Raw genomic sequence first — 25,927 nt, forward strand, 5'->3', positions numbered from 1 at the left:
TAGGGCCGCACCTGTGGCATATAGGAGGTTCCCAGGCTAAGGGTTGAATCAGAGCTGTAGCCACCAGCCTACACCACAGCCACAGCCACAGCCGCGCCAGATCCGAGCCTCATCTGCAACCTACACCACAGCTCATGGCAAAGCCAGATCCTTAACCCCCAGAATGAGGCCAGGGATCGAACCCTCAACCTCATGGTTCCTAGTCGGATTCGTTTCTGCTGAGCCACAACGGGAACTCCTCTTTTGTAATTTTTAAACCTCCTAGTGTTATCTGAAAACTGGGTTCGCCACTTGGTGGGTGTTCAGCCAGAAGACACAACCAACCCAAAGAACAGAAAGGAGGAGTACTTCCTTCCAGCAACATGTAAGGAGAACAGGGACCTTTTCCCAAACCAGAGTCTCCCCAGACAGCAAAACTGTGAAAGTTTTAAGTTAAGGGTACATGCATATTCATGAAGGGGCTTGGGTGGTCAACTGAGTCTAAACCTTAGTTAACTGAAGTCAGGAGAGTCAGAAAAGCTTATCAACATCCTTCCTTAGGTTGGTCTGGTGGTTAGGCCCCCGAGGGGGTTTTAAATTTTGCAAAACAGCTCAAGAAAGTGCTTCAGGCTGATCTTTACCTCTGAAACAAAATTGGGAGTTTACAACTCCTTTATAACCTTTGCGATTGTTACTTCTTTTCCCTGATAACAGTCCTTTGTCCTTTTGTTCCTTTAAGACCATTCTCACTGAGGCCAGTTCTAGGGCAAACATTGCCGCCAAGCTTAGATCACAAAATGGCTTAAGCCAAAATGGCTTCTCTTATGTCAAGAAAGCCATGCCTGGCTCTCGTTCTCCTATGACTCTCTACCTTATATACTTACATGAGGACAGGGGAAAGGAATTAGTAGAAGAATGGAAAAAGTGCAGAGAGCAAGAGAGTCACAGGAAAACATGAAGTCTATACCTGGCTCCTTCCAGAAGTAGGATGTGCATTTACCGTCTTTTCTTCTGGGGGTACCTCTTTAAGGAATGACTAAAATCTGGTGGAAATGAGGAGTTTAAATTCAGAGAAGTTGAGACTATCAAACTGTCTTGTTTCACAGGGGCTTGTTCTAGCCTGTGTGGCAAAATCTTCAGTTGGGGGTCGTCTGTCGCTTGGTCTCAAGGCAGCAGCTGAATTAAATTTACAACTCAGGAGAATTAAGGGCAAAAGAGATGTCCTTAAGCCCCTCGCGGGCCGTTTCCGAAATACATGAGCTATGCAAACACAGAGCAACATCTGTAACTGGGGTAAAAGGGAGATTCCGTGCTTCTGGATCTTGTCTTTGGCAGGACGTTGGTATTTCCTCAAAAGTCCCAAGTATCCAACCTTCGCCCCCAGCAACAGGGCTAGGTTCACATGCAACCAGTTTTTCAGGCAGCTGCCTTCCCTTTCTTCCCTCTTCGTGCTTCGTGGGCCATGGTTTTAAACAAAACCATGTTTGAAATCACTCTGGCGCTGGAGCCTAGCACCGAGAGGCAGCCAAGTTCCCAGAACACAAACCCGCAGTCGGTAGACAGAGGCTGTGGTTTGAGAATAACCAAAGGCAGAGGGGCGAGAAGGGGGGAGAAGCCAAGCGGCCCAGCTGGCGGTGCATTCTGGGAGTTGTAGTCCCCGCGGGGCGGCCTCCTCAAGGCTCCCCCTCGGCTCTGCACTCCATCTCCCAGCAGCCCCCGCGCCGCGGAGGAGGCGGGCGGTGGGGGCGCTCGCTGATGAGCTGATGCAGGGCGGGGGGTCTGGGGCGGAGAAGCATCGCGGCCGCGGCCGGGAGACGTTATCTGCGGCCCCTGGGGCCGAGGGACCCTCGGGCGGGCAGCGACAAGGGCCGTGTGTGCCGCGCGTTCCACTGCTCGCCTTCTCTCCCCTTGGCTGGTGCACGGCCTCCGCCATGGAAGCACATCCGGCTGCCGCCGGAGTCTCCGGGCGCCGCGACCCGGGTTCCCCGGAGCGATGAGAGGGTAGGGGCGCCCCGCGTTCCGCCTCCCGCCCGCGCTCCATCGGCCAGACAGGCTTGGGAAGGGCCGTGGGCCGGTCGGCCGGGCCGCTGCGGTGCCCGCCTCCGCGCCGCCCCGCCCCGCCCCGCCTCCTGGGGGCGCTGCCCGGGGGCGTCCGCCGCCCATGCCGCCCCGGCGCCTTGCCGCGCCCGGCGCCGGCTGCTGAAGCCCCGGACGCGCCGCTCGCCCGCCGCCCGGAGCCGGCCGCCCTCCTGTGCCCAAGATGTGGCACAACGTCGGGCTGACCCTGCTCGTGTTCGTGGCCACGCTGCTGATCGTGCTGCTGCTGATGGTGTGCGGTGAGTGGGCATCGCCGCGGGGCGGTTACACCCTGCGGTGCACCCGCCGGCTGGATTGGTCCTGCCGACCGGCTGGTTTTGTCTGGTTAAAAAGAAAAAAAAAAGGCTTGTTGGGCAAGTGTGTTAGAACCCTCTTTTGTCCACTTACCTCTCGCGAGCGAGCTCGGAGAGATGTACCCCAGACCCATGGCAGGCCCGCTGGCATCCTAGCGAGGAAGGAACAGGATCCTGGGCTGGGCATCTTGACTCGGGGTTAAACCAGTTACTGCTTCACGGGCAGCGCCTTGATTGCCATTCTTGCCACAATCTGCCCAGATTTTAACCTTGGCCTGCATTCGAAGGTGAAGTGATTGGTTACTGCTTTTTCTTTTTCACACATTCTGATTCTAATGGTAATGCGAGGTTTCATTACCTTCATTTAACCAGGGGTAGGGACAGAGTTGGGTTTGAAGCACGCGTGAAATTGTTTACTTCGAGTTCAGGCTTAAACTAAATTCCAAACAAATGTTGAGACGAGGCAGAACTTTTAAAACCCTGGCTATATTAAACTTCCAGGGTCAGGTAACCTAACTCTGGGCTCTGTAATAATGGTGCTATTTTGTGCGCTGTGATTTTTTTTTTTTCTGCTTGGAATGAAAAGACGTAAAACTTTCTTCTCAAGGTAATATTAGCACAATTGTAGACGTTTTTGATTCTGTTTTCATGCACGGTAACTGATAACCCCAAAATGGCTAAGCAGTTGGGAAAACTTGAAGTGTTTAGATCCAGATGTATTTTTTTCCTCATAATTAATTTTTTTCATAATTACAGTATTGAAGTATGGGTTCAGGTTGATGCAATAGTTGGTTAGAATTCAAAATGCTATAGGGCTTATTCATTACATAGTTAATGTACCAAATACTCAGTATCAGCCCGTTTGGAGAAGATTCATGTGCATTTGTGCATACATATATATTTATATACTTATATTTTTAATTTTCTTGTTTTTACTAAGGCATTAGAGTTAAAACGTCTTATAGTTTTTCTTTTCTGATGATAAAACAACTGGGAAGCCTTTTCTTTCTTTCTTTTTTTTTTTTTTAATTTTGTCTTTTCTAGGGCCGCACCGACAACATATGAAGGTTCCCAGGCTAGGGGTCGAATCCGAGCTGTAGCCACCAGCCTACACCACAGCCACAGCCGTGCTGGATCTGAGCCGTGTCTGCGACCTACCCCACAGCTCACCGCAACGTGGGATCCTTAACCCACTGAGCAAGGCCAGGGATTGAACCCGCAACCTCATGGTTCCTAGTCCGATTCGTTTCTGCTGCGCCACGGCGGGAACTCCCGAATGTGTCTTATTTAATTGGAAGATGCCTCCCCTCCCCCCAGAGATGGAGTGTGACATGTAGACCGTACAACACCTTGGATAGAATGTTTGCCAACTCCTGGGAGTGCCCATCATGGCACAGTGGAAATAACCTGACTAGCATCCATGGGGACAAACCTAGAAATGACACCCAAAGCACAAGCAACCAAAGAAAAACAGGATAAATTGGATTTCATCAAAGAAAAAATGATAAATTAGGCTCCATCACAGTTTAAAGCTTTTGTACTTCAAAGAACGTTATCCAGACAGTGAAAAAGCCCCCAGAATGGGGAAAAATGTTTGCAAATCATATATCTGATAAGCGTCTAGTGTCAAGAATATGTAAAGAACTCTTAAATTTAAAAAAAAAAAATACAACTGGATTAAAAAGTGGGCAGAGGAATTTCATAGGCGTTTCTCCAAAGATTTACCAATGGCCAGTAAACCCAAGAAAAAAAAAATGTTCAGTTTATTTAGTCATTAGCGAAATGCCATCAGCAAAGCTACGGTGGTAATGCTACCTGCTAGGATGACTGTAATAAAAAGATGGGCCATCAAGAGTCGTGATGAGGGTGTAGAAAAATTGAGGACATCTTCTTACGTTGCTGATGGGAGTGTGTGTGGAATGGCACACGCGCTTTGGAAAAGAGTTAAGCAATTTCACAGATGGTTACGCATAAGGTACCACATGACTCAGCATTTTACACCCCTGCCCCCAGAATACAGTGGTTCCTTGAACAACGTGGGTCTAAGCGGTGTGGACCCACTCGTAGGTGAATTTCCTTCCCTACAGACATAAACTGCAGTAACTACGTGATCTGCTGTTGAATCCTTGGGTGTGGAACTGTGGACACAGAGGGCGGACTATAAAATGACAGATGGATTATTAATGGTTCAGAGGGTTGGCACCCCAACTCCTGTCTTGATCAAGGGTCAGTTCTGTTCCCAAGAGACGTGGAAAACATGTTAGTGCCCAAACTTGTGCCCTTAGTCATTGCAGCCAAAAAGCAGAAACTGTTCTTTGTAATAACCAGAAAGTAGAAACTACCCAAGTGCCCGCCAGTTGGTAAGTGGCTAAACTAAATGTGATATGTCCACACAGTGGAATATTATTCAGCGATAAAAAGGAATAAGGTGATTCATGCAACAACATGGATGATGAACCTTGAAAATATATGCTGAGTGAAAGAAGCCAGAGACAAGAGACCTCACCTTGTGGTCCCATGTATATAAAATGCCCAGAATACACAATCCAGAGACAGAGGGGCTGGGGGAGCAGCCAATGGGGACGGGACTGCTAATGGGTATGGGGTGTCTTTGGGGGGTTGATGAAAACATTCTGGAGTTTGGGGTTAATGGTGATGTTTGCTCACAACCTTGTGAATGTGCTGAAACCCACAGAATTACACATTTTGAAGGATTGGATGTGGTGAAATGTGAATTGAATATCAATTAAAAAAAAGAATCAACAGTGACATAGAAGTCCCCTCAGACCCCACCACCCAGGGACAGCCCAGCTCATGCTGCTGATCAGTTCACCAAATGTGGGCTCGGTCCAGGCGCCTAAGCCCGCTGTTTATTTGTTCCTCGCAGTAGCTTTGTCTTCCCTCAGACCCGAGCCTCCTGACTCCTGCTCCGGTGCTCTGTGCACGAATTCCCTGTGCCTATTTTTACCGAGAAGTTTGAGTGAACAGGGAACTTGCTAATTTGGAATATCATTAAAATACTAAAATACTGTTTGAGCAGTTCCCTCCTGGCCCAGCAGGTTAAGGACCTGGTGTTGTCATTGCTGTGGCTCTGGTTCCAGCTGTGCTTGGGTTCAATCCCTGATCCAGGATTTTTTTTTTTTTTTTTTTTGCTTTTTAGGGCCTTACCCATGGATATGGACGTTCCCAGGCTAGGGGGCAAATCAGAGCTACAGCTGCCGGCCTATACCACAGCCACAGCAACGTGCGATCCGAGCCTCCTCTTTGACCTACCCCACAGCTCATGGCAACGCCAGATCCCTGATACACTAAGCAAAGCCAGGGGTCGAACCTGCATCCTCATGGATACGGGTCAGATTTGTTTTTGCTGGGCCGTGATGGGAACTCCCCTGGTCCAGGAACTCCTGCATGCTGCAGGCGTGGCCAAAGAAAAAAAGAAAAGGAAAATACTGTTTTATTTATTGACGAATATATGTTGGTCAGCTGTGTGTCTGAGGTGCTTTATTCAGACATGCGCTTGACCAGAATACATTTGTGGAGTGGTTCAGTTAGCGCTCAGGCTGTAAAGGAAAGCAAAAACTTGAGAAATGGATTAAACCTCTGAAGTGAATCTTTTTAGTACCAAGGAGTTTATGTTAATCTCTCTCTTCCTCCTCCCCCTTCCCCCCACAGCCCCCTAAATTTTAAGAAAGAACGAAGTAACTAGAAACTTCCATCCGTGGCCGTTCCTCTTGGCCTGTGTAACCCTGGGGTAGAAAAGCTGGTTGGATTTTGTTTTCAGAAAATGCTAGTCATCCGAATATGCTGTGGTCCACTGCTTTTCTGTGAAACTAGAGAGTTTTAAAGTAGAAGGAATCAAGAAAACACATTAGCATGAAAAACTTTGTTAGCAGTAGTTAATTTTGTTTATGCTCTTTTCAGAGCAACCAGTTGTGGGTCAGGGGTTTTATCCTTTTTGTTCCTTTATTAACTAATATTTGTTCCTTATTAGTGGATGTCTAAAACTGAAAGCTCCTTGCAAAAACAAACACAACTTGGTTAGCAACCTTTTTTTAGGTCAGTAACCTTTTTTCAGACTTTAATGACTTTGACATGAAGATACTGTATTTTTTAAAATCTTGGAGTTCCTATTGTGGCTCAGCAAATCAAATCTGACTAGTAACTGTGAAGACCCAGGTTCGATCCCTGGCCTCGCTCAGTGGGTTAAGGATGCTGGTTGCTGTGGCTTGTGGTGTAGGCCAGCAGCTGTAGCTCTGATTCGACCCCTAACCTGGGAACCTCCACATGCCACGGGTGCAACCCTAAAAAGATCATAAATTAATTAATTAATTAATTAAATCTTGAAGATACTGATACTCTGGCTTTTTTCTTTCCTCACGTAAAGACAATGTATTAAATTTCTGTTAAGTTGTGTTATTTCTAGAAGTTTTTGAATAATTTGGTCCTGAGTCTTCGCCACAGTGCACTTGATTCTCAGCATGTCGTGTCTTTGATGTTCTGATTGAAGCCGGCTTACTGTGAGTAAGCATGAGCTTTGAAGCATGATCTCCAGGTGAATGGCAAAGGGTAGTCTTTCTTCCCCAGAAAAGCGCTCTCAAAAATTTGATTTTAATGCACTAAACACCGTTACTTAGATATCATAATCTCATTATCATTTTACTGTAGATGGACCAGGCTGGGATTCTGAATTCCATTAAGGCAGAAATTGTTTTTGCCGTCTCTGTATAACCTTGTGCCTTGTCCATAGGTACTGCTTAATAAGCGCCTGCTGTATACATTGTAATCACATGTATTTTTAAATTATACCTCCTGTTTTATAATATTAACCCCCTCCCAGCACACACACCGCCCCCCCCTTAACGGAAATGTCCTCAACGGATAAAACCGTGTGTAACCATTTTTCTTAATCTCCTCTCTCTCTCTAGGTTGGTACTTTGTTTGGCATCTTTTTTTGTCAAAATTCAAGTTTCTTCGGGAGCTGGTGGGAGACACAGGGTCCCAGGAGGGAGATCACGAGCCTTCAGGGTCTGAAACGGAAGACGACGCTTCCTCCTCCGCACCCCGGGTCAGATCTGCTCGCCAGAGAAGGGCACCTGCGGATGAAGGGCACTGAGCCCCGCCGCGGCCCGCGTCCGCCTCAGCCCCAGGGCCCTCGCTTGGGCGACCTGGCCCTGCCGTTTGCTCAAAGGCAGAAGACGACTCCTTCGGTGTGCGATTTGACAAGGGTCACACGTAAGCCGTATGAAAACAGAGGGAATTGAAACCAAGCCGGGCCCGTGCAGCGATCGTTGCAGAGGAGCTCGCCAGCCCCTGTGCGCCCACGTGCCCCGCGTTCCCTGCGGCTTGGGCTCACTCGCGCCCGTGCGTGCTCGTCTGGTGGACGGCACAGGCTTGCCAGCCGCATTTTGTTCGTCCCGGGCCGCTCGCCTCTCTTCCTTGGCTGTGTCGCATCCCGCCTTGCGCCACCGTGGGGTGCGGGGTGGCCGCCTCGAGCCGGCGGCCGTCGCGGCGTGACGGGCCCCGCCCGGGCTGCGGGAACGCGGCGCCGGTCACAATGTCGTCGAAACGGGTGCACTACGACTCGGCCCTGAAGCGGAAGGTGATCGTGTACGCGGAGGAGCACGGCAACCGGGCCGCCGGGCGCGTGTTCGACATCAACGAGGCCAACATCCGGCGCTGGAGGAACGACCGGAGCTCCATCTTCTCCTGCAAGGCCACCACCAAGTGCTTCACGGGACCCAAGAAGGGCAGGTACCCGCAGGTGGACGAAGCGGTCCTGCGCTTTGTCAATGAGACGCGCGCCAAAGGCCTGCCCGTCACACGCCAAGCCATGCAGCTGAAGGCCGGAGAAATCGCCAGAACCCTCGGAATCGATGAGACCAAATTCAAAGCGACGAAAGGCTGGTGTGACCGATTCATGCGTCGAGCGGGGCTGTCCCTCAGGCGCCAGGCACCGTTTTGTCCCCAGCTTCCCGCCGACGTTACGCAGAAGGCGGCGGTGGAGAGCTGCTTGAAGAGGTGCTGCATCTCCAGCACGTTCGATGATGCCAAGGGCGCCGTGGTCTGGGAGAGCGCGGACGTCGAGGGCTGTGAGTCCAGCGATTCAGAAGCGTTGGACTCAGAATACGAAGTGATCGTTATCACGTAACCAGCCCCTCGGGTCCCCCACTCCCTTTGCGAGTGCACGCAGTTAGCGGGAGAAAAACCTCTGTCGCAAAGCTCTGCTTCAGAAATTAAAAGAGCAAACATTCTGCAGGACACAAAAGCACCACGCCATAGTTGGAGCGCCCGTGTCTTTTCTTAGTGATCCCTGTGGTGCATCATAGGCGTGGTGGTATCTTAGGTTGGACACGAAGGTAGTCTGTAAACTTATTTTTCTTTCTAGCATAGCGGTTATTTATTGGGGAACTTGATTCTGACTCTCACCATGTTGTTGCAATAGTTATCCTCTGTGAGACACCTTTTGGGGGGCACCTGATTCAGGATGCTAGAGGGGTGATGCGGCCTTCCAGGGCCCTGTCTCGACTCCAGGACGAGTGGGATTCGTTGATCCTTCTGGGTGGGAGGCCTTCCCCCTCAAGGCCTGTGTTGTGGAGAAAATACTTCTTCACAAAACAGCAGTTCAGTGACAAGACCTCAGGGGTGCTGGGTACTGAGGGAAAAAACGGAGAGTGGGTGAAAATGCCTGCTCTCCTGTAAAATGACTCTTGCTCAGTTGCCGTGTTTGTCCGCAGTGACCTTTGGACCGAGTGGTCGCTGGGCAAGAGGGACATGGGTTAAAGAACCTTCCTGTTGAATGCCGCCTGCTCTATGCAAGGATGCAGCCCTTGCAACCCCAGCTTACGTTATGAATCCGCATTCTTTTTACCTTTTCAGCCCTCGCTGCTCACGGACTCGTCATTACAGGACCTCACCCCTGTGTGACGAAGGTGTGTTGCGATTTTGTTGGATACCTCATACGTCATGTTCATGCTTCAGGATAGCTTTGTTTGTTTGTGGACAGTTCCCTGGCTCTGCCCCGAGTTGTCCACACCTCGGCTCTCCCTGCAGCCCTTTGGAGGTACTAAAAGGGAATTTACACAGTATAACTTCACTTTTTTATACGACTTCCTCAGCTCAGCAGCTGAGAGCGGGGCTCAGCCTTCATTTCCTCGTCGGATGCAATGTTCTGTTTTGATGTGACTGTATCCATGAACCAAACAGTGACCCAAGTTTCAAGCAGGAATTTTCATGTGTCGTACTAGCTAAATATCACATTCAAATGCTCATCAGTTAGGAGAAAGAAAAAAAAAAAGTACTGTTTCTTGGTGCTGGGAGGATATCTGAATTAGGTCTTTCATCGTCTGATATTTTGAGCTGGGGATTTCGCCTTGGGGTGCGTATCTTAGGTTAGATGCTAACTGCTGACGAGCTTTAAGTCCTAGCTGGTGAGCTTCCCAGTGAGTCAGTGTTAAGGATGATGACCCCATAAGCCCCCCAATCTCCAGGGGTCATCCACACATGACCCATGTGACAGAGTACACCTTGGTGTTATTTATGAATATTTATGCCTCGTGGATGTCTTTTTTTAATAGGATTTTAAGAAGTGTTCTGCAGAACTTGCTTGGGAAAAATACCCAGTGCATATTAATAGTTCACAGCCTACCATGTTCTAACTCTTAGGAAAGTCAAAAGAAATCTCTGATGGCAGTACGAAAATTCTCCCAACTTAATTCCTTTGCTTAAAACGCACCCCCCCGGGCCCCCCCGCACTCCTCTTTCCCACCCGGTACACTCAACAGAGTACATATTTCTAAGGCCGCTAAGAGAGGCAAGAGAAATAGTTGTTAATACAGGATTACTTGTGTGACATGTTTTGTTCTTTTTCCCGCTGCAGTGCTTTTTATAGCCAGAACTCACCATAAGTATGTTTTTAGTTTCTTAGTAGGAGATGAACTGACCTGTGGCTAATTTTCAAGTAGAAGGTTCTGAGCATTAAAAACGCAAGCATTAGTCTTGTCTGAATCCCCTCAGACAGCGGTGGTGATCAGGGCACCGTCTTCTGAGGATTAATTCTAAAACAAGGACTTCAGCGAGCGCTTTTATTTCCTTCCCAACCAACCATTTCCAAACCTTTTTTTTTGCCTCAGAAAACTTTCTTTTGCCTCTGAAACCTTTGTGGAAATTGCCTGTATCCAGTGTATTGGTAGCATGGCGCTGAATTTAAGGCCCCGAAACACTAAATATTTGTGTGGCACTGTTTAATAAGGTTTTTAGTATTTACATAAAGCTAAAAGCAGAATTCATCCCATGGATTTTGCAGTGATGTTTTCATGGTGGAAACATAAATACATTGCTCCTTGGTGGGACAGCCAGTTTACAGACACGCTAACTATTTCTTTAGATGTTTTCAGATTTAAAACCAACCTCAGATGGTTACTTTGCTCTAAGTTGGGAATATATTAAGAAACAGCTTCACAAAATAGGGCATTTTAAACCAAAATGTGTTGAAAGATTTGAAAGGAGTGCATTTTTACTTTTAAGAGCAGCATTTTTTGCAATGATTTGAAGTCAACAATGCAGTATTTTTTAAAGTCAGTTTTTCTTAAAAGGTATGTTTTCATGGAACATGTAACCAGTGTGATGTTAGCTTTTGACTAGTACACTTCAAGTGCTTTTATATTTCAGGTTGACTTTAAAAAGCCAATGAGCAGTACTCAAAGGTTATGGATTCTTAAGCATTTAATGGAATAGTATTTTGTTATGGAGTCTAGAATTTAAGCACCTTGTATTGTCTGCTTTTAAAATATTCTATAGTTTTTAACTTAAAGCCTAAAGATAACATTTTATCTTATATTAATAAGAGTTACCTTTTCCCTTTGTTGATGTACCTGCGCTGCCTGTTTTTTGACCAGTGTTTACCCTCTAGGTCAGTTCTATTCTATGCATAACCGTTCACCAAATACTGCTGCTCTGGTTTCTTAAAGGAAGCCTTCCGTGCTATGCTATGCTGTATTGTCATCTTGCTGCTTGACAAATAGGTTTATAAGGAATTAGAACCGCGTGTGTTAATAGGACCTTTGTAATAACGAGATATAAAAGTAGGGATGAGACGTGTGTATAGGTGATTACTCACTGTTACTGTTTTAAAACTGGTCAACACTATATCGAAAGCTTCTGTGCTTTGTCCGTATGATGTTTTAACTTTCACTTTAAACTACACAATAAATTAAAAGGAAAACAAAAGTCCTGTATGCTTCATTGATAAAGTATAAGAAGTATGAAGGGTACCTCAGCCATGAGGGGTTTGAAACGCTGCCTTTTTTGCCAGGGGCTCACCCTGCACCTCATCTGTCATACTCTTAACGAGAAGAATTAGGATAGGAGTTCCCGTTGTGGCTCAGAGGGTTAAGGACCCGAAATTTCTGTGAGAATATGGGTTCGATCCCTGGCCTCCCTCAGCAGGTTAGCCGTCCAGCATGCTGCCAGCTGCAGCTGAGGTCGCAGATGTGGCTCGGATTGGCTGAGGCTGTGGCCAGCAGCTGCAGCTCCAATTGGACCCCTACCCTGGGAACTTCCATATGCCGTGGGTGTGGCTGTAAAAAGAAAAGAAAAAAAAAGACAAGCTAGCAGTAGTATTCCTAGCGTCATGAAGATGATTGACTTGGACCCTAGGGTCATAAAGCGTTGAAGCTAACTTACACTCCACGTCGAGCCTTTTTTCTTAAACTTTATCCAGTACCCTTGATTGCTGACCACTGATCACGTCTCACACTTGGCTGGTATTAACCACCAGGGAGTCTGGGCGAGGAAACTGACCAGACCCAAGGAAAAAGATCGGGGGATGCCCTTGAAACCCATCTGAGATGGAAACCAGGAATTGCCGTGGCCGGGGGCCAAGTTTTTGCTTTTTCTTCAGCAGTGCTCAGCTGCCAAGAATGTGGAATGGAAAAAGTGGGCTGTGCCAGGGCCAGCCTCTGCAAGGTAGGAGTGTCTAAAGGGCACGGTCATTTGAGATCGCTGGAGACGGGCCTGGGCTTTGGGCTGGGTTGTCAAGCGGCCAGGTCAGAAAGCCGCTGCTAAATGGGGTGACAATAAGTGAGTGCGATGTGTGTATAAGGGATAGAATGGGAACTTGGGGGTGGAGGCTAGGATTTCAGAGGGGAAGCAAAACCATGAGGCGGGGCAGGGGGGACCCTGAGACGGGCGATGCCTTCTGGGGTATCGTGTGGACTGTCGGCATGGCCACTAATAGTTTTGCCCCATGGCTGGAGTTGGGATGGAGAAGACCAGGACCTGGGGACCCGGTCAGGAACTTGGGAGACTGATCCTAAGACCTGGGCGGTCGGGGGCCTTTGAGGGGAGGAAGAAGGTTCCTGAAAATGAAAGAGGAGTGTCCTTGGGGAGCTGTGGGAACACTTTCTCTTCATCGTCCCCCGACACAACTCGACAAGCCGGTGCATGATTGGTAGGTACAATTTCGTACTTTGCTTATCGAAATGATGCTGGTTTGGAGAACATAGATGGGGATGCGAGAGGAGAGAGGAGGAAAGGACAGCAAAAGCATCTCCGAGAATCTTCAGGAGGAGTGGGAGTTTTCCAAGGAGAAGAGGGAGGAAGAGGGCTCCGGACAGCAGAAAGGGCTCGTGCAAAGTCAGAGCTGAGGAAGATTTGGGGAACTGTAAGTGGGAGATTATTCCTGGAAAAGAGTGAGTGTGGGGTACAGCATCCTGAAACTGGAGAGGGAGGTATGATCCAGGTCTTCAAAGACCTTGTGCGCGATGTCGTCAGCTTGTGTAATGTATGTTGAGTGGCTTCCCTTGCAGGCACCTGGACCAGGTACGGGTGGCTCAGAAAGCCCGTGCCGAAAGCAGCAAGGTCTGATTCGGAGACACGATGGAAACAGGGTGTCTCTCACTGCACCCCAAGGAAGGAAACAGCTTGCCGCAGGCTGCCTGAAAGGAGCGACGACCAAGGGGAATTTGAGGTTGGGAAGAACCCACAGGGCTCGGGACTGGCTTGTGAAGGCAAAGGAGAAGCCAAGGATGATGTCGGCATTTGAGACCCAAAACACCGAGGGAGGCCGAGAAAGTAGGCTTGAGGTTGGCCCGAGGGAGGTGGAGATGGGAGTCCCGTTTGGGGGACATAGTTATTTCGTCTTTTTAGGGCTGTACCCGCGGCATAGAGAAGTTCCCAGGCTAGGCGTTGAATCGGAGCTGCACCTGCCAGCCCACCCCACAGCCACTGCCCCACCAGATCCCAGCCGCATCTGCGACCTACATCATAGCTCACAGCAACGCTGGATCCCTCGGCTTTGCTTGGCTTCCCAGCGGCTCCCATGTGGCTGCTCAGCCCTTCCTTGTTCCTTGAAACTGGTTTCTCCTTCGGCTTTCATGATACGGAATTCCAGCTCTTCTGGTTTCCTTCCTGGACATTCATTCCCCTTGTTTGCAGGCTGAGTCCCCAGGTCGGTTCTTCCAGCCCCCACCCCCCCCGTCCTCCGTCTGTGACCTCAGCTGCCATCTCTTCGCCAGAGAGGCGACATTCCACGGGCCAGTGAGCTGCTCACTATCTCCTCTCGGTTGCCCTAAACACTGCTCGCTCTCAGCACCCCCACCGCCTCCCGTGTCCGTTTGCTGGGGTTGACAAACCAGCTGTCACTCTTTTTTTCCTTTAATTTTGTCTTTTTAGGACCACACTCATGGTATATGGAGGTTCCCGGGCTAGAGGGTAAATCAGAGCCACAGCCACAGCAACGCCACATCCAAGCTGCATCTGCCACCTACACCACAGTTCACAGCAACGCTGGATCCTGAACCCACTGAGTGAGGCCAGGGATCAAACCTGCGTCCTCATGAAAACTAGTCAGATTCATTTCCTCTGAGCCACGGCAGGACCTCCTATTTTATTTTATAGTTTTGGCTTTTCAAGGCCTCATCTGTGGCATACAGAGGTTTCCAGGCTAGGGTTTGAATCGGAGCTGCAGCTGCCGGCCTACTCAACAGCCACAGCAACGCCACATCCAAGCTGGATCTGTGACCTGCACCATGGCTCATGGCAACACCAGATCCTTAACCCACTGAGTGAGGCCAGGGATCGAACCCGCATCCTCATGGATCCTAGTTGGGTTCGTTACTGCTGAGCCACGATGGGAACCCACAGGCAGTTCTTTGTTCCATGGACGAGGCTTCCTCTCCTTCAGATGAGAAGGAAACACTGGTGGTTGGATTTATTTGATAAAGTGCCACCACGCCCTGGGCGAGTGAATCCATATGTCAGTATGAGGTAGAACTTGCATCGAAATCACATTGTAACCCGCAGGCTGCATGTGTTTCGCCATTTAGTCAGAATCTGAGTCTAATCTGAGAAGCTTAATCAGTATCAGTATCTCCTGAAAATGGCTTCCGTTTTGTTCAGTCAACAAGCAGGAAAGTGCATGTTAATGAGATGCTGATTTTGCAAGTCCTGGATTCTTCCTGTGTCCAAAGGTCCCAATGTCCTGTCAGAACGGTCCCAACAGCAGCTTTGACCACAAGGTGGCGACAGATTTCAAGAATTAGCCGAGAGTCTAGTTGCTCCTCCTGGGGCGGGCGGGGGGGGGGGGGGGGCGGGGGTTGTGTTGCTTTAAAGGATGTGGATGGGTTTGGTAATTATACCGCACCCGGTGCTGTGTCGGAGGTATTCAGCTTAATCCCCTTTCCCTAAAGCAGCTAGACGCACATGTCAATCATCGATCATACCGGAAGGGGAAGAGGGATTATTCGTCGCTGGGCCAGGACAGATATAAACGGGGGAGCTCTTCTGGCCACCCAGCGACATCTTTCCACTCCATCCAAAGCCGAGGGGAGACAGGTGACGTATTAATAGTCCCTCTGCTTTCCACTCCTGAGGCCTTGAAGTCAGAGAAGGAGGCACACCACAAACAGCCCTTGAACCCCACCTCGCAGTGAAGGACTCCAGGAACCAGACAATTTCAGGAGAAGAGTGATGAAAGGATGGTTTGTCCAAAGGCGGGCGTATTTACCTTGGGTGGGATGTGGCGGAATAGGGAAGGATGGTTTGTCCAGTGTTTTACCTTGGGTAAAAGCCTCTCTGGGTAGTGCTTTTCATTTACAAAGTCCTTTTTTTTTTTTGTCTTTTTTGCCTTGTCTAGGGCTGCTTCCCGTGGCATATGGAGGTTCCCAGCCTAGGGGTCTAATCGGAGCTGTAGCCACTGGCCTACGCCAGAGCCACAGCAACGCGAGATCCGAGCCGCGTCTGCGACCTACGCAACAGCTCACCGCAACGCCGCATCCTTAACCCACTGAGCAAGGCCAGGGATCGAACCCGCCACCTCATGGTTTCTAGTCGGATTCGTTAACCACTGAGCCACGACGGGAACTCCGCAAAGTCCTTTTTCGTATATTGCCCTCCTTCAACACCTCCCTCCCCCCGGCATTGGGAGAGTGAGGAAGGCAGGGAAAAATGTTACCCTTTCTTTACAGATAAAGAAATTGAGGCACAAGGAGGTGAATCAACTTGGCCGTAGCCATGGATGTGCCAAACCCTAGACTCCCGCCTTGTTGCTTAGAGAGGGAAACACTTTCTTTTTTCTTTCAAGCATCCAAATCACCTTACTGTGTCATTTAGCACAGAGGAAGATAAGTACCGGTTCAAATACAAACACAAGGTGCAGCTCTGACACCTATGAGCCGACAGGTCGCGATAAACTAATGTGAAAGTCTGGGAGTTTCTTTCCTTTTGTTTCTTCTGCGCTGCCCTGAGGGCAGCCAGACCTTAGCGCCAGCTCTTCCTCATGCCAGGAGGGGGGGCTCAGCCACTTGGGCATATGATTGTCCAACAGAGAGAAGGGCTTGCCACAGGTCAGGAGGAAGGGACATCTGGTTAAAGTGACCAGGTGGCTCGCGGGGCATGTGGTCGGATTCCCAAAGCCTGAAAGCGGGCCGAGAACCCTGCCTCGCCGCAGCCCTGGGAGGTGGCGGCCTCTGCTGGGGGGTGACCTGTGGGAACCAGGGGTCCAAGACTGAGTGAGGTCTTTGGAAAGGGCAGCCGGGTTTTCCGCAGCCACGCGGGGCCCGGGGAGGGAAGCTGTGAGCGGATGTCACGGGGGCGAATGGTGAGCATCTCAAAGGCAGCCCCCATGCGCTGAAGACCAGAGGCTTGGCTGAGTTCCCTGGACTGTGCAGGACCCTTCGGCGCTCAGGGAGGGAGATGCTGGGCTGGCAGCGACCGCTATTGAGTGTCTCAGCCTCCGCGGTGGGGAGGCTGAGAATCACGGTTCTTTTGGTTTAGATGAAACAGTGCAAACCAAACACTTCAGTCCCACGCGGGGTGCGGGGCGTTTAATCCACGTGAAAACAGGCTCTTAGGGCTCCTCCCCCGACCAAAGACAGAGACACGGGAAGAAACCAAGGCCCTGGCCTTTCTTGCCTCCTTCCTTCTCCTCTGGGGTCCCTGCGGTAGCCGAGCACCCGGCTTGCGCTGCGGCCGACCGGTCGGGTCGCCTTGACCCGCCTCCTCCGGTCAATTCCCACGCTCCAGCCGCCTCTTCCCTGCACCCCCACCCCCGCCCCGTGCTCCTGTGGCCTCGTGTTGGTCCCTCCAGCAGGGCCCTTCCTCTGTCCTGCTGATACCTCGGTGCCCTCAGTGTGCCCAGTCACCGCTAAATGCGGACTTGGGGCCCTTCTTTAGTTCAGCCAACTGATGGGACTCTCAGGCAGGTTGGAAACGAAGCATCTGTGTTTTTAACATGTTCCACCAGATGCTCATGATATTTTTTTTTTTTTTTTTTTGGCTTTTTAGGGCCACACCCGTGGCCTATGGAAGTTCCCAGGCTAGGGGTCGAATTGGAGCTGCAACTGCCGGCCTACACCCCAGCCACAGCAATGTGGGATCCAAGCTGTGTCTGTGACCTACACCACAGCTCAAGGCAATGCTGGATCCTGAACCTACTGAGTGGGGCCAGGGATCAAACTCACATCCTCATGGATGCTATTCCGGTTGGTAACCCATTGAGCCACAAGGGGAAATTTTTTTTTTTTTGTCTTTTTGTCTTTTCTAGGGCCGTCCCCAGGCTAGGGGTCCAATTGGAGCTGTAGCCACTGGCCTACGCCAGAGTCACAGCTGTGTGGGATCTGAGCTGCATCTGCGACCTACACCACAGTTCTTGGCAATGCCGGATCCTTAACCCACTGAGCAAGGCCAGGGATTGAACCCGTAACCTCATGGTTCCCAGTCAGATTCATTAACCACTGAGCCACGATGGGAACTCCAACACAAAGGGTACTCTTAAAATTTATTTTTAATTTGTTGTCATCAAGTGGCAGTGCTGCCTTTGGTAACACAGGATGGAGGGATTTTGACCAACCTTCTTGCTAAAGATAAAGCTGAAGTAAAGAGAAAAATTAAAAATGCAGTTTTAAAATCATCAAATAATTGACAAGATGGAGAGAAATTACCAGCTGAGATCAAGACATGAAATCAAGAGAGTGAGGCTAGTGTTGGAGGCTTCTCTTGGCCTGGAGCAAGATATATCATTAGAAGCTTCAGATTATCACTACAAATAATTTTTCAAATACAAATGTCTAGCATACACAGAAAAAAACAGCATGGAAATACTTTTTTAACCTAATAAAATGTGTGGGTGGGAGCACCCATCATGGCTCAGTGGTAATGAATCCAACTCATATTCATGAAGGTGCGAGTTGGATCCCTGGCCTCGCTCAGTGGGTTAAGGATCTGGCGTTGCCATGCGCTGTGGTGTAGGTCTGCAGCTACAGCTCTGATTTGACCACTAGCCTGGTAACTTCCACATGTTGTGGGTATGGCCCTAAAAGGACGAAAAAAAAAAAAAAATTGTGTGTGTCCAAAAGCCAGCTTCTTATTTGACTTTTAGGGAGGCATTTATTTCAAGTCAGAAGGAAGAAAAGAATACCTCTACAATTATTTAACATTGCACTGGAATGTTAGCTAATGCCATTAAACAAGAGAAAACTTGTAATAATTGGAAAGGAAGCTGCAAACTCTTTGTCGGTACTATAATTGCATATCTGGAAAACCCAAAGAATCAATGGAAAAATCCTACAAAAGCAGGACATGAAATTAGCATACTGAAAATATGATGAACTTAACAAATGAAACAATCTATACATAAACTATAAACAATTTGAAAACATAATGGAAGACTATACAAGAACAAATATTTAAATGCCTACATATAAACCTAATAAGTATGCAAAAATAATAAAACTGCAAAACATTCATGAACTATATAAAAATAGTTTGAACAAATTGAAAAAAAAACCCCATAATCTTCCATAGGAAAAACCAACATTATAAAGATGTTATTTCTCCCTAAATTAGTTTTATAAATTTAATGCAGCCTCAATAACTTCCTCAGGTTTTTTTTTTTTTTTCCTGGAACTAGACAAGTAGATTTGAAAGTTTGTATGGAAGAATAAACAACTAAAATAGCCAGGAAATACTTGGAAAGAATATTTAATGCATGGCTAATCTTATTAGAGTTAGTAAAACATTCAACATCCTCTAAATTAAAGCAGTGAGGTATTGGCTCAGGAAAAGACTTATAAACTAATGGATCAGAATAGAATATACATAAGGAAAATCTAGTATATGACAAAAGAAGCATTGAAATCAGAGGGGAAAATGAACTTTAAATCATATTGGGCCAAATAGATAGAAGAAAAAAAAAAAAGCAACAGATCTTTTTCTCACAGTGTACTCTGGGAGAAATTATAAATGCATTGGAGGTCTAAATGAAAATTAAACAAAAACAGAAACACATACAAACACAAGAAGAAATCATGGGTAAATCTTATATTTACAATCCCAGAGTGGAAATTTCTAACTATTAAAAAAAAAAAATCTGGACAATGAAAGAAATTTGACAAATTGCAAACAACAAAATAAGTCATAAGATAATTACAAATTGGGAAAAAATGTGTAATTTACATCACACAGTACTCATATAATTAATGTAATAAGGGTTTCCTAAAAATTGAGAAGGAAGACTCATAATCTGATTTTTAAAAATAAGCAAAGGTATGACTAGAGAGTTCACAGAAAAAGGACACTAGGAGCCTCATTCACAATAACAGAAATGCACATCAGCCCTACTGAGATTCTGTCTCCCATCTATCAGATTGAAGAGATCTCCAAAGTTTGACAATGCAAATTTTGGCAAGACTTTGTGAAAACACGTATTTTTTTACACTGCAAGCGGGGACCCAAAATGGTACAATTTCCGTGAAATGAAATTGGCACTATCTAGCAAAATTGCATATGCATTCACTCTTTTATCCAGCAATGATACTTCCAGGATTTTATCTCAAATAGTCCACAGTAAACATATGAAGCCATATGCAGAAGGCTGTTCACCATGGCTTCATATGTTACAGCAAAAGGGGGGAAAGACCCAAATGTTTCTCAGTAGAGAGTCAGTTGAAGCAGCTCTAGTATCTCCAGGAAATGACGTTCTTTGAAGTTGTCAAAAGAAACAAAGAGACAACTCTCACTTCCAGGTATGATGGAGCAGTTACCAGGAAACTGCTGCTCCCACTGAGAACAACTGGAAAAGATGGATACAGTGAAAACTCATCTGTTTGAAGTTTTCGGAGAGTGGCTGCAATAACCTGGCGTTGACGGGTCCAGAGACCAGAGAAGGGAATCTCACTGAAGTGAGCCCAACGTTCTGAAAGCTGCTTTTCTCCTCTTGGCATTTAGCAATTCCTGGCTTCTAGAAAGAGCCTGAGAGGCTAAGGAGAAGCCGGGAAGCTTGGAGCGCTCAGCAGTCTGAGAGGTCTGAGGAAACAAGACCTGGAGCATGAGGCTCCCAGATCAGCCAGGATTCAAGAAGCTAAGATTCCAGAAAAAAAAAAAAAAAAAAAAAAAAGAAGGGAGGTACAGAGATGTCAGCCTGATATTTGATGGTTTTCTCTTTAAAGTACTCGGTGAATCTTAGTCACATAAAGGGAAAGGCTAGGAAGCCAAGAAAAGCAGCTGGAAAACAGAGTGGAATTTTTGGCACTCTGATGTTGTGCAGCTAAAATCTGGAAATCAGGAACTGAGCAGGAGGCTGCACTCTGTAAATGCCGTAGGCTTTCAGTTGGGACCCTTCAGAGGGGGTCCATTAGAGTAAATCCAGCCTCACCACAACTCAGCCTTGAATCACCTTAGTCCCTGATTGGATAGTTGCCTGGCAGACATAGACTGAATCGCTCTGGAGGAAAGTAACTTCACCAGATCCCTCTTTCAGGCACAGGAATCAGCAGCATTCAATCCCAAATCCCTAGGATCCAAGAAAGAGAGCCAAGAGAAAAAAAGCCTACTAGAAATACACTCACAGGTGTCCCGGATTATTGCAGTCATCAGTCACAGATTTAAAAATAATTGTCATTCATGTGATCATGAAAATAAATGAGAAGTTTTCCTAGGGAACTGGAATCCATGTCTTCCAAAGAGCAAACAGAAATTCTAGAACTGAAAACTATATAGTCATTAAAATTTGGGCTCAAAATGAGTTTAACAGCAAATTGGACACAGCTGAAGAGAGGACTGGTGAGCTGGAGAGAGGGCAGTAGAAATGTATCCTGACTGCAGTACAGAAGACAAAAAGGATGGGAAATACAGAAATGCGTAAGAGACGTGTGACGTGGTCTATTACGTGAGACATTTTAACACATGTAATTGGAGTTCAAGAAGAGAAGCAAGAAAGGATGTAGCCGAAGCAATATTTGTGGAGATAATAACCCAAAATTTTCCAAAAGGGATAAAAATTTTGAGTCAGAGAGACAAAAATTACTCAGAACCCCAAGCAGGATAAAGGCAACAATACACTTCACGTTGGCAATAAAACAAAATCAAAAGAGAAAGTCATAATAGCAAGTAGAGAGAAAAAAAAAGATGCATTATTTCCAAAGAGCAAAAATAAGGCTAAATGCTAAGTCTCAACAGAAATTATGGAAACCACATAATGAAATGACACCTTTAAAAGGCTGAAAGTAAATAACAACCAGTTTAGAAATCTGTACTTGGAGTTCCCCTTGTGGCTCAGTGGTAATAAACCTGACTAGTATCCATGAGGATGCGGGTTTGATCCCTGGCCTCGCTCAGTGGGCTGGGGATCCGGAGTTGCCGTGAGCTGTGGTGTAGGTCGAAGACATGGCTCAGATCCTGCATTGCTGCAGCTCTGGTAGGCTGGCAGCTGTAGCTCCAATTCGACCCCTAGTCTGGGAACCTCCATATGCTGCAGGTGCAGCCAAGAAAGAAAGAAAGAGAGCAAGAAAGAAAGGAGAGAGAGAGAAAGAAAGAAAGAAATCTGTATGGGTGAAAATATCCTTCTAAAGTGGAGGCAAAATAAAGATATTTTCAGAAAAACAAACACTGAGGTTGCATATCACATATGTCACCAGTAGGATTGTTTGTATCTTTCTTGACAGAACTCTCTTTAAAATCCATCTAGAATCCAGTGTCTTATTGGGTGGGTATTTCTTTGTAAATTTTCCAGTTTTTTCCCCTAGGGATTCTCTCCCATACAGGGTTCTATTCTTCCTGATTTTGCTGTATTTAAATTTTGCAGGAACTGTCCTACTTCATTCAGATTTTCAAGCACATTAACAGAATTGTACATAGTAGTTTTTCTGCCATACTATGATAATTACTCTTTTCATTTCTGTTACAGACTCATGGGGGTTTTTTTGTTTTTTGTTTTTGTTTTTGTTTTTTCCGTTCTTCCCTGCGCACAGTTGCATGGATTTATCTTTTTTTGTTGGACTTTTAAAAAGCAAAAAGCTTGCTTTCTAATTATTTTTGCTTTTATCTCTACTGATCCTTTTTTTGCAGTTCATTTTGATTTATTGGTTTGTATCATTTTTGAGTGAAAATTAGTTTATTTAGGTTAGCCCCTTAATTTCCAGTTAATTTTTTGATGTCCTTTAAATGTGAACATGAAGATAGATAACTTCTCAAGAGAACTGAAAACATTAATTCCAAACTCCAACTACGGTTCTGTATGACTTGTGATCTCATATCTAAGGAATCAGTCTGAGTTTTCACATGAAAATATAAAATTAGATACACGAGAAAAGAATATTCTCTTATAAACTTACAATCTTTCTATGAAAATGTTAAGCTCTGCGAATGACTGTTTCTCTTTTTTAAATTCCTACTTGACCCAAGGATTATCCAAATTCCCATTTCCTAAAACTGCTATTCAAAAAAGGGACATTTTTTCCTTCTTGAACAAGGAATATCTTTCCTTGAAAAATGTCACCCCCCCGCTTAAACAAAATCTTTATTATTAATATTATTGGATGGGTCTCATTCCTTTTTGACCAACCAGTTCTCCAACCTTAACCAACTTTGTTCAGAAACGTTTACAACTTTTTTTTATAATGTGGAAAAATGATTCATTCTAATTGAAGAGAGCCTGCTCAGAATTTCCAAAATGAAATCTGAGCTTACACAAAGAAAGCCTCAGACAGAAAGAGTAATTTTTCATAAACTACTGAGAATGAAATACAGAATGGATGTCTGTCTGTGACCTTAGCGTTTGTGGTTCCTGCACGGAACTGAACGGCCATTGTTCATTGTTCTGTGACTCAGCCCTCATGCATGAATCTTGTATCTAACAGAGGCACACAGCAGGGCAATTCTTTGCTAGTTTAAATTGTTTATAGTTTCTTTTGTACCCATAATTCACAACTTAAACATTCCTCTCAGTGCATTTGTTTACATGTTACTCGAGCTTAACACTGGGGCTTTGAGAAGTTCCTACGCACTGTTTCACGCCGAAATGTCTACTTAGCATGGCTTTTCATGCCACTGAAGGGATGGAGGATATGACCTTATGCCCTGAGAACATGGCCAAGGAACCAGAATGCCTGTGAGAAACTGGAGAAGGAAATGATTCCTTCTGAACAAAGAGGGTGAAACAGGTGCCAGTATTGGCGAGGTGCCAGGAAGAAAGAGCCTGGTTGAGGATTTGGACAGAGGCATGAGGTGAACCTTGGATGATGAAGAATTAGATGAGGAAGACACACGGTGACCATGAGCCAGGCGGTGGAAACTGCATGAGAGGGTCAGGAGGTGACATGGCAGACATGAACGGGGCTTCAGGTCTGGCTGAATCAAGTGGGGGCAGAGGCCGGGAATCAGAGCTCCCATCAAGGAGGGCCCTGGAGCACCTCCGAGGGGTGGCATGACCACACGGGGGCTGGAGGAAGGGCACCCTGAGTGTGGGATGGAGAACAGGTGCAAAGAGCCGGGTGTGTGGAGGGAGGACCTGGCAGTGGTCTGACAGCAACTGGCAGTAAGGGAACAGCCAGGGCAGTGATGAAAAGCAAATGGACTTGTGATAAAAAAGGCCAGTTTCTTACTCTCAGGCACGGGTTGGCTATGGAGCCCGAAGGAGTGAGTCTTGATAGCCAGCTTCCCCCGCGGGGTGGCTGGTAAGGCCATTTCCTGAGATGGACCACATCCACAGAGGCCGTCTGCAGATTGCGAGCAGAGTGGTGGTGCATCCTGGAAGGGGAGAGAAGAGTCGAGAAGGCCTGGGACGGCGACAGGGAAAAAGTGAGAGCCGACCAGAGGTGGTTAAGCAATGTTTGCATCCACTTAAAGGTAGCGACACTGACAGCACGGACGGCCTGAACCCAGCCAGAACCCAGACGGAGACTTGAACCCACGTGCCAGGACTCGAACCCAGATGGGGACTTGAACCCATGGTTTTAAATGAGAATCACTCACCCGGTGTCTGGACTCACCGAGGGTCAGGGTCTTCGTGTCTCTGCGCAGAAGGAATTCAGCCGGAGACCAAGTGAGAGGCAAGAAATAGCCTTATTAAAATGGAACACTTGCGAGAGATGCCAGCGGGCGGGCACGGAAGCTCTGCTCCAGGAGCCCACGGGCTGCAGTTTTATTATCCAGGGGGCGGGGGTTTGGAAAGGCCCGCCTCTTCCTTTCCGGGAGCAGTAGCTCCTCCTTAGCATCTGATAAGGTGTGTATTCAAATCAGCTGAAGAGCGGCCCTCAAACTCCTGCCTGAATCGGAATGCAGGTCCCACCCCATCCCCCACCCAGGGCCCTGAGGCCATTCTCACGACTCCCCTAGTCAGGCAAGCCAGCCAGCCAGCCTCGCTCCCATGGCTTTCTTGAACTTACAGTGGTCTCCCTGCATCCCCCAGATTCCCCTCTTATCTATGATCTATGGGGACTGTCACAGCCACCTGCGCCATCCCTGTCGGCAGGGACCACAAATGTTCCCTCTACGTGGCTGCATGAATTCTCTCGCCAAGCGGCTGACCCATCCTGACCATCTGGGGCAGGGGGCAGCCGCTGCCAAGGAATGACTTCGACTTATTTGAGAAACAGAAGAGTGGCTTCTGGGGTTGGAACCTGGAGCCTGGGGGTGGCGCAGGTGCAGGGAACGCACAGGCTGAGATGAGGTCAGAGGTCAGCAGTGGTCACGACGGGCTTTGCAAGTCAAGGTTCCAGTCAGAGGGCAGAGAGAAGGGCTGGGGGTGCTGGGTGGCCGGGGTACCGGGATGTGATGTGGGGTTTTCAAGATTGTCTTCTGTGTGGTGGCTGCACTGTGGATGAGCCCGTGTGGAAACGGGGAGCCGGTTCGGAGAGAGATGGGGGTACCCTGGATCAGGCGGACGGGACCAGCTGAGATCCCGCAGCAAGAAGAGAAGGAGCAGGGTGCCCAGCCCCGGGTTCTCCAACAGTCAGGGTAGCGGTGCAGGAGAGCTTAGCTCTGCTAGATCTGAGACGCAAGAGACATTTCTCAGGGTGGAGGGTGTCCTCAAGAAGGGACACCTGTGGAGGCAGAATACGTCCCCAGACGTCACCACTGTCTACCCCTCTTTCCACTGCTGCCTCCTCCACCCTCCTGTGCAGCCTATGTGTTGGGTACAGACCTGGCATCTCTTTCATGACAGTGATGCTACAGCTGATTTTCAGGATCTTTGCAAAAAAGTCTCTTAAGAGTTGGTTCAGAGTTCCCATTGTGGCTCAGCGGTAATGAAGGCAACTAGTATCCATGAAGATGCAGTTTGATCCCTGGCCTCGCTCCATGGGTTAAGAATCTGGCATTGCCATAAGCTGTGGTGTAGGTCGAAGACGTGTCTCAGATCTGGTGTTGCTGTGGCTCATGGCAACACAGGATCCTTAACTCACGGAAGGAGGCCAGGGATCGAACCCACATCCCCATGGACACTATGTTGGGTCTTTACCCACTGAGCCACAATGGGAACTCCTAAGAAGCATTTCTCTCTCTCTCTTTTTTTGTTTTTGTTTTTGGCTGCCCCACTGGAGTTCCTGGGTCTATGCTAACCCACTGTGCCAGGCTGGGGATCCAACCTGCATCCCAGCGCTCCCGAGACACTGCCCATCCCATTGCACCACAGGGGGAACTCCTAGATGGTTTATGATTTTCTAATTACTTTGCATCCTGCAACAAGGCTGGGCCGTCTAAGATATTATATGTTTCCCCATTATTTCTTGGAAACTTAATATAATAGTCTGAGTTCAGGTGAGCAATGAGTGCTTGCTTTCTTTGCA

General features: G+C 47.6%; 2 protein-coding genes and 1 long non-coding RNA gene across 3 annotated transcripts in view; 2 read left to right on the forward strand and 1 right to left on the reverse strand.

The window, feature by feature from the left end:
* Window positions 1-2,142, reverse strand: part of LOC106504317 (uncharacterized) — a 38,321-nt gene extending 36,179 nt beyond the window's left edge. The window contains exon 1 of the mRNA XM_013977423.3: window positions 947-2,142. Within this exon, the coding sequence (XP_013832877.2) occupies window positions 1,396-2,142 (747 nt within the window). The 3' untranslated portion in view covers window positions 947-1,395. The remainder of the gene's footprint in view (window positions 1-946) is intronic.
* On the forward strand, window positions 1,766-11,594 carry SMIM13 (small integral membrane protein 13). The gene is given in 2 exon segments (NM_001435231.2): window positions 1,766-2,315; window positions 7,295-11,594. Coding segments are annotated over 2 exon segments (264 nt in total). The 5' UTR covers window positions 1,766-2,239; the 3' UTR covers window positions 7,483-11,594.
* Window positions 11,595-22,058: 10,464 nt separating this feature from the next.
* Window positions 22,059-25,927, forward strand: part of LOC146401174 (uncharacterized) — a 1,049,691-nt gene continuing 1,045,822 nt past the window's right edge. The window contains exon 1 of the long non-coding RNA XR_014809631.1: window positions 22,059-25,443. This is a non-coding gene — a long non-coding RNA (uncharacterized LOC146401174). The remainder of the gene's footprint in view (window positions 25,444-25,927) is intronic.

The sequence above is a fragment of the Sus scrofa genome, chromosome 7, assembly GCF_054392235.1.
Source record: "Sus scrofa isolate SSC_HxYL_T2T_F1_AM1 chromosome 7, Sscrofa_HxYL_maternal_Yorkshire_Landrace_v2.0, whole genome shotgun sequence".
NCBI classification, from domain to species: domain Eukaryota; kingdom Metazoa; phylum Chordata; class Mammalia; order Artiodactyla; family Suidae; genus Sus; species Sus scrofa.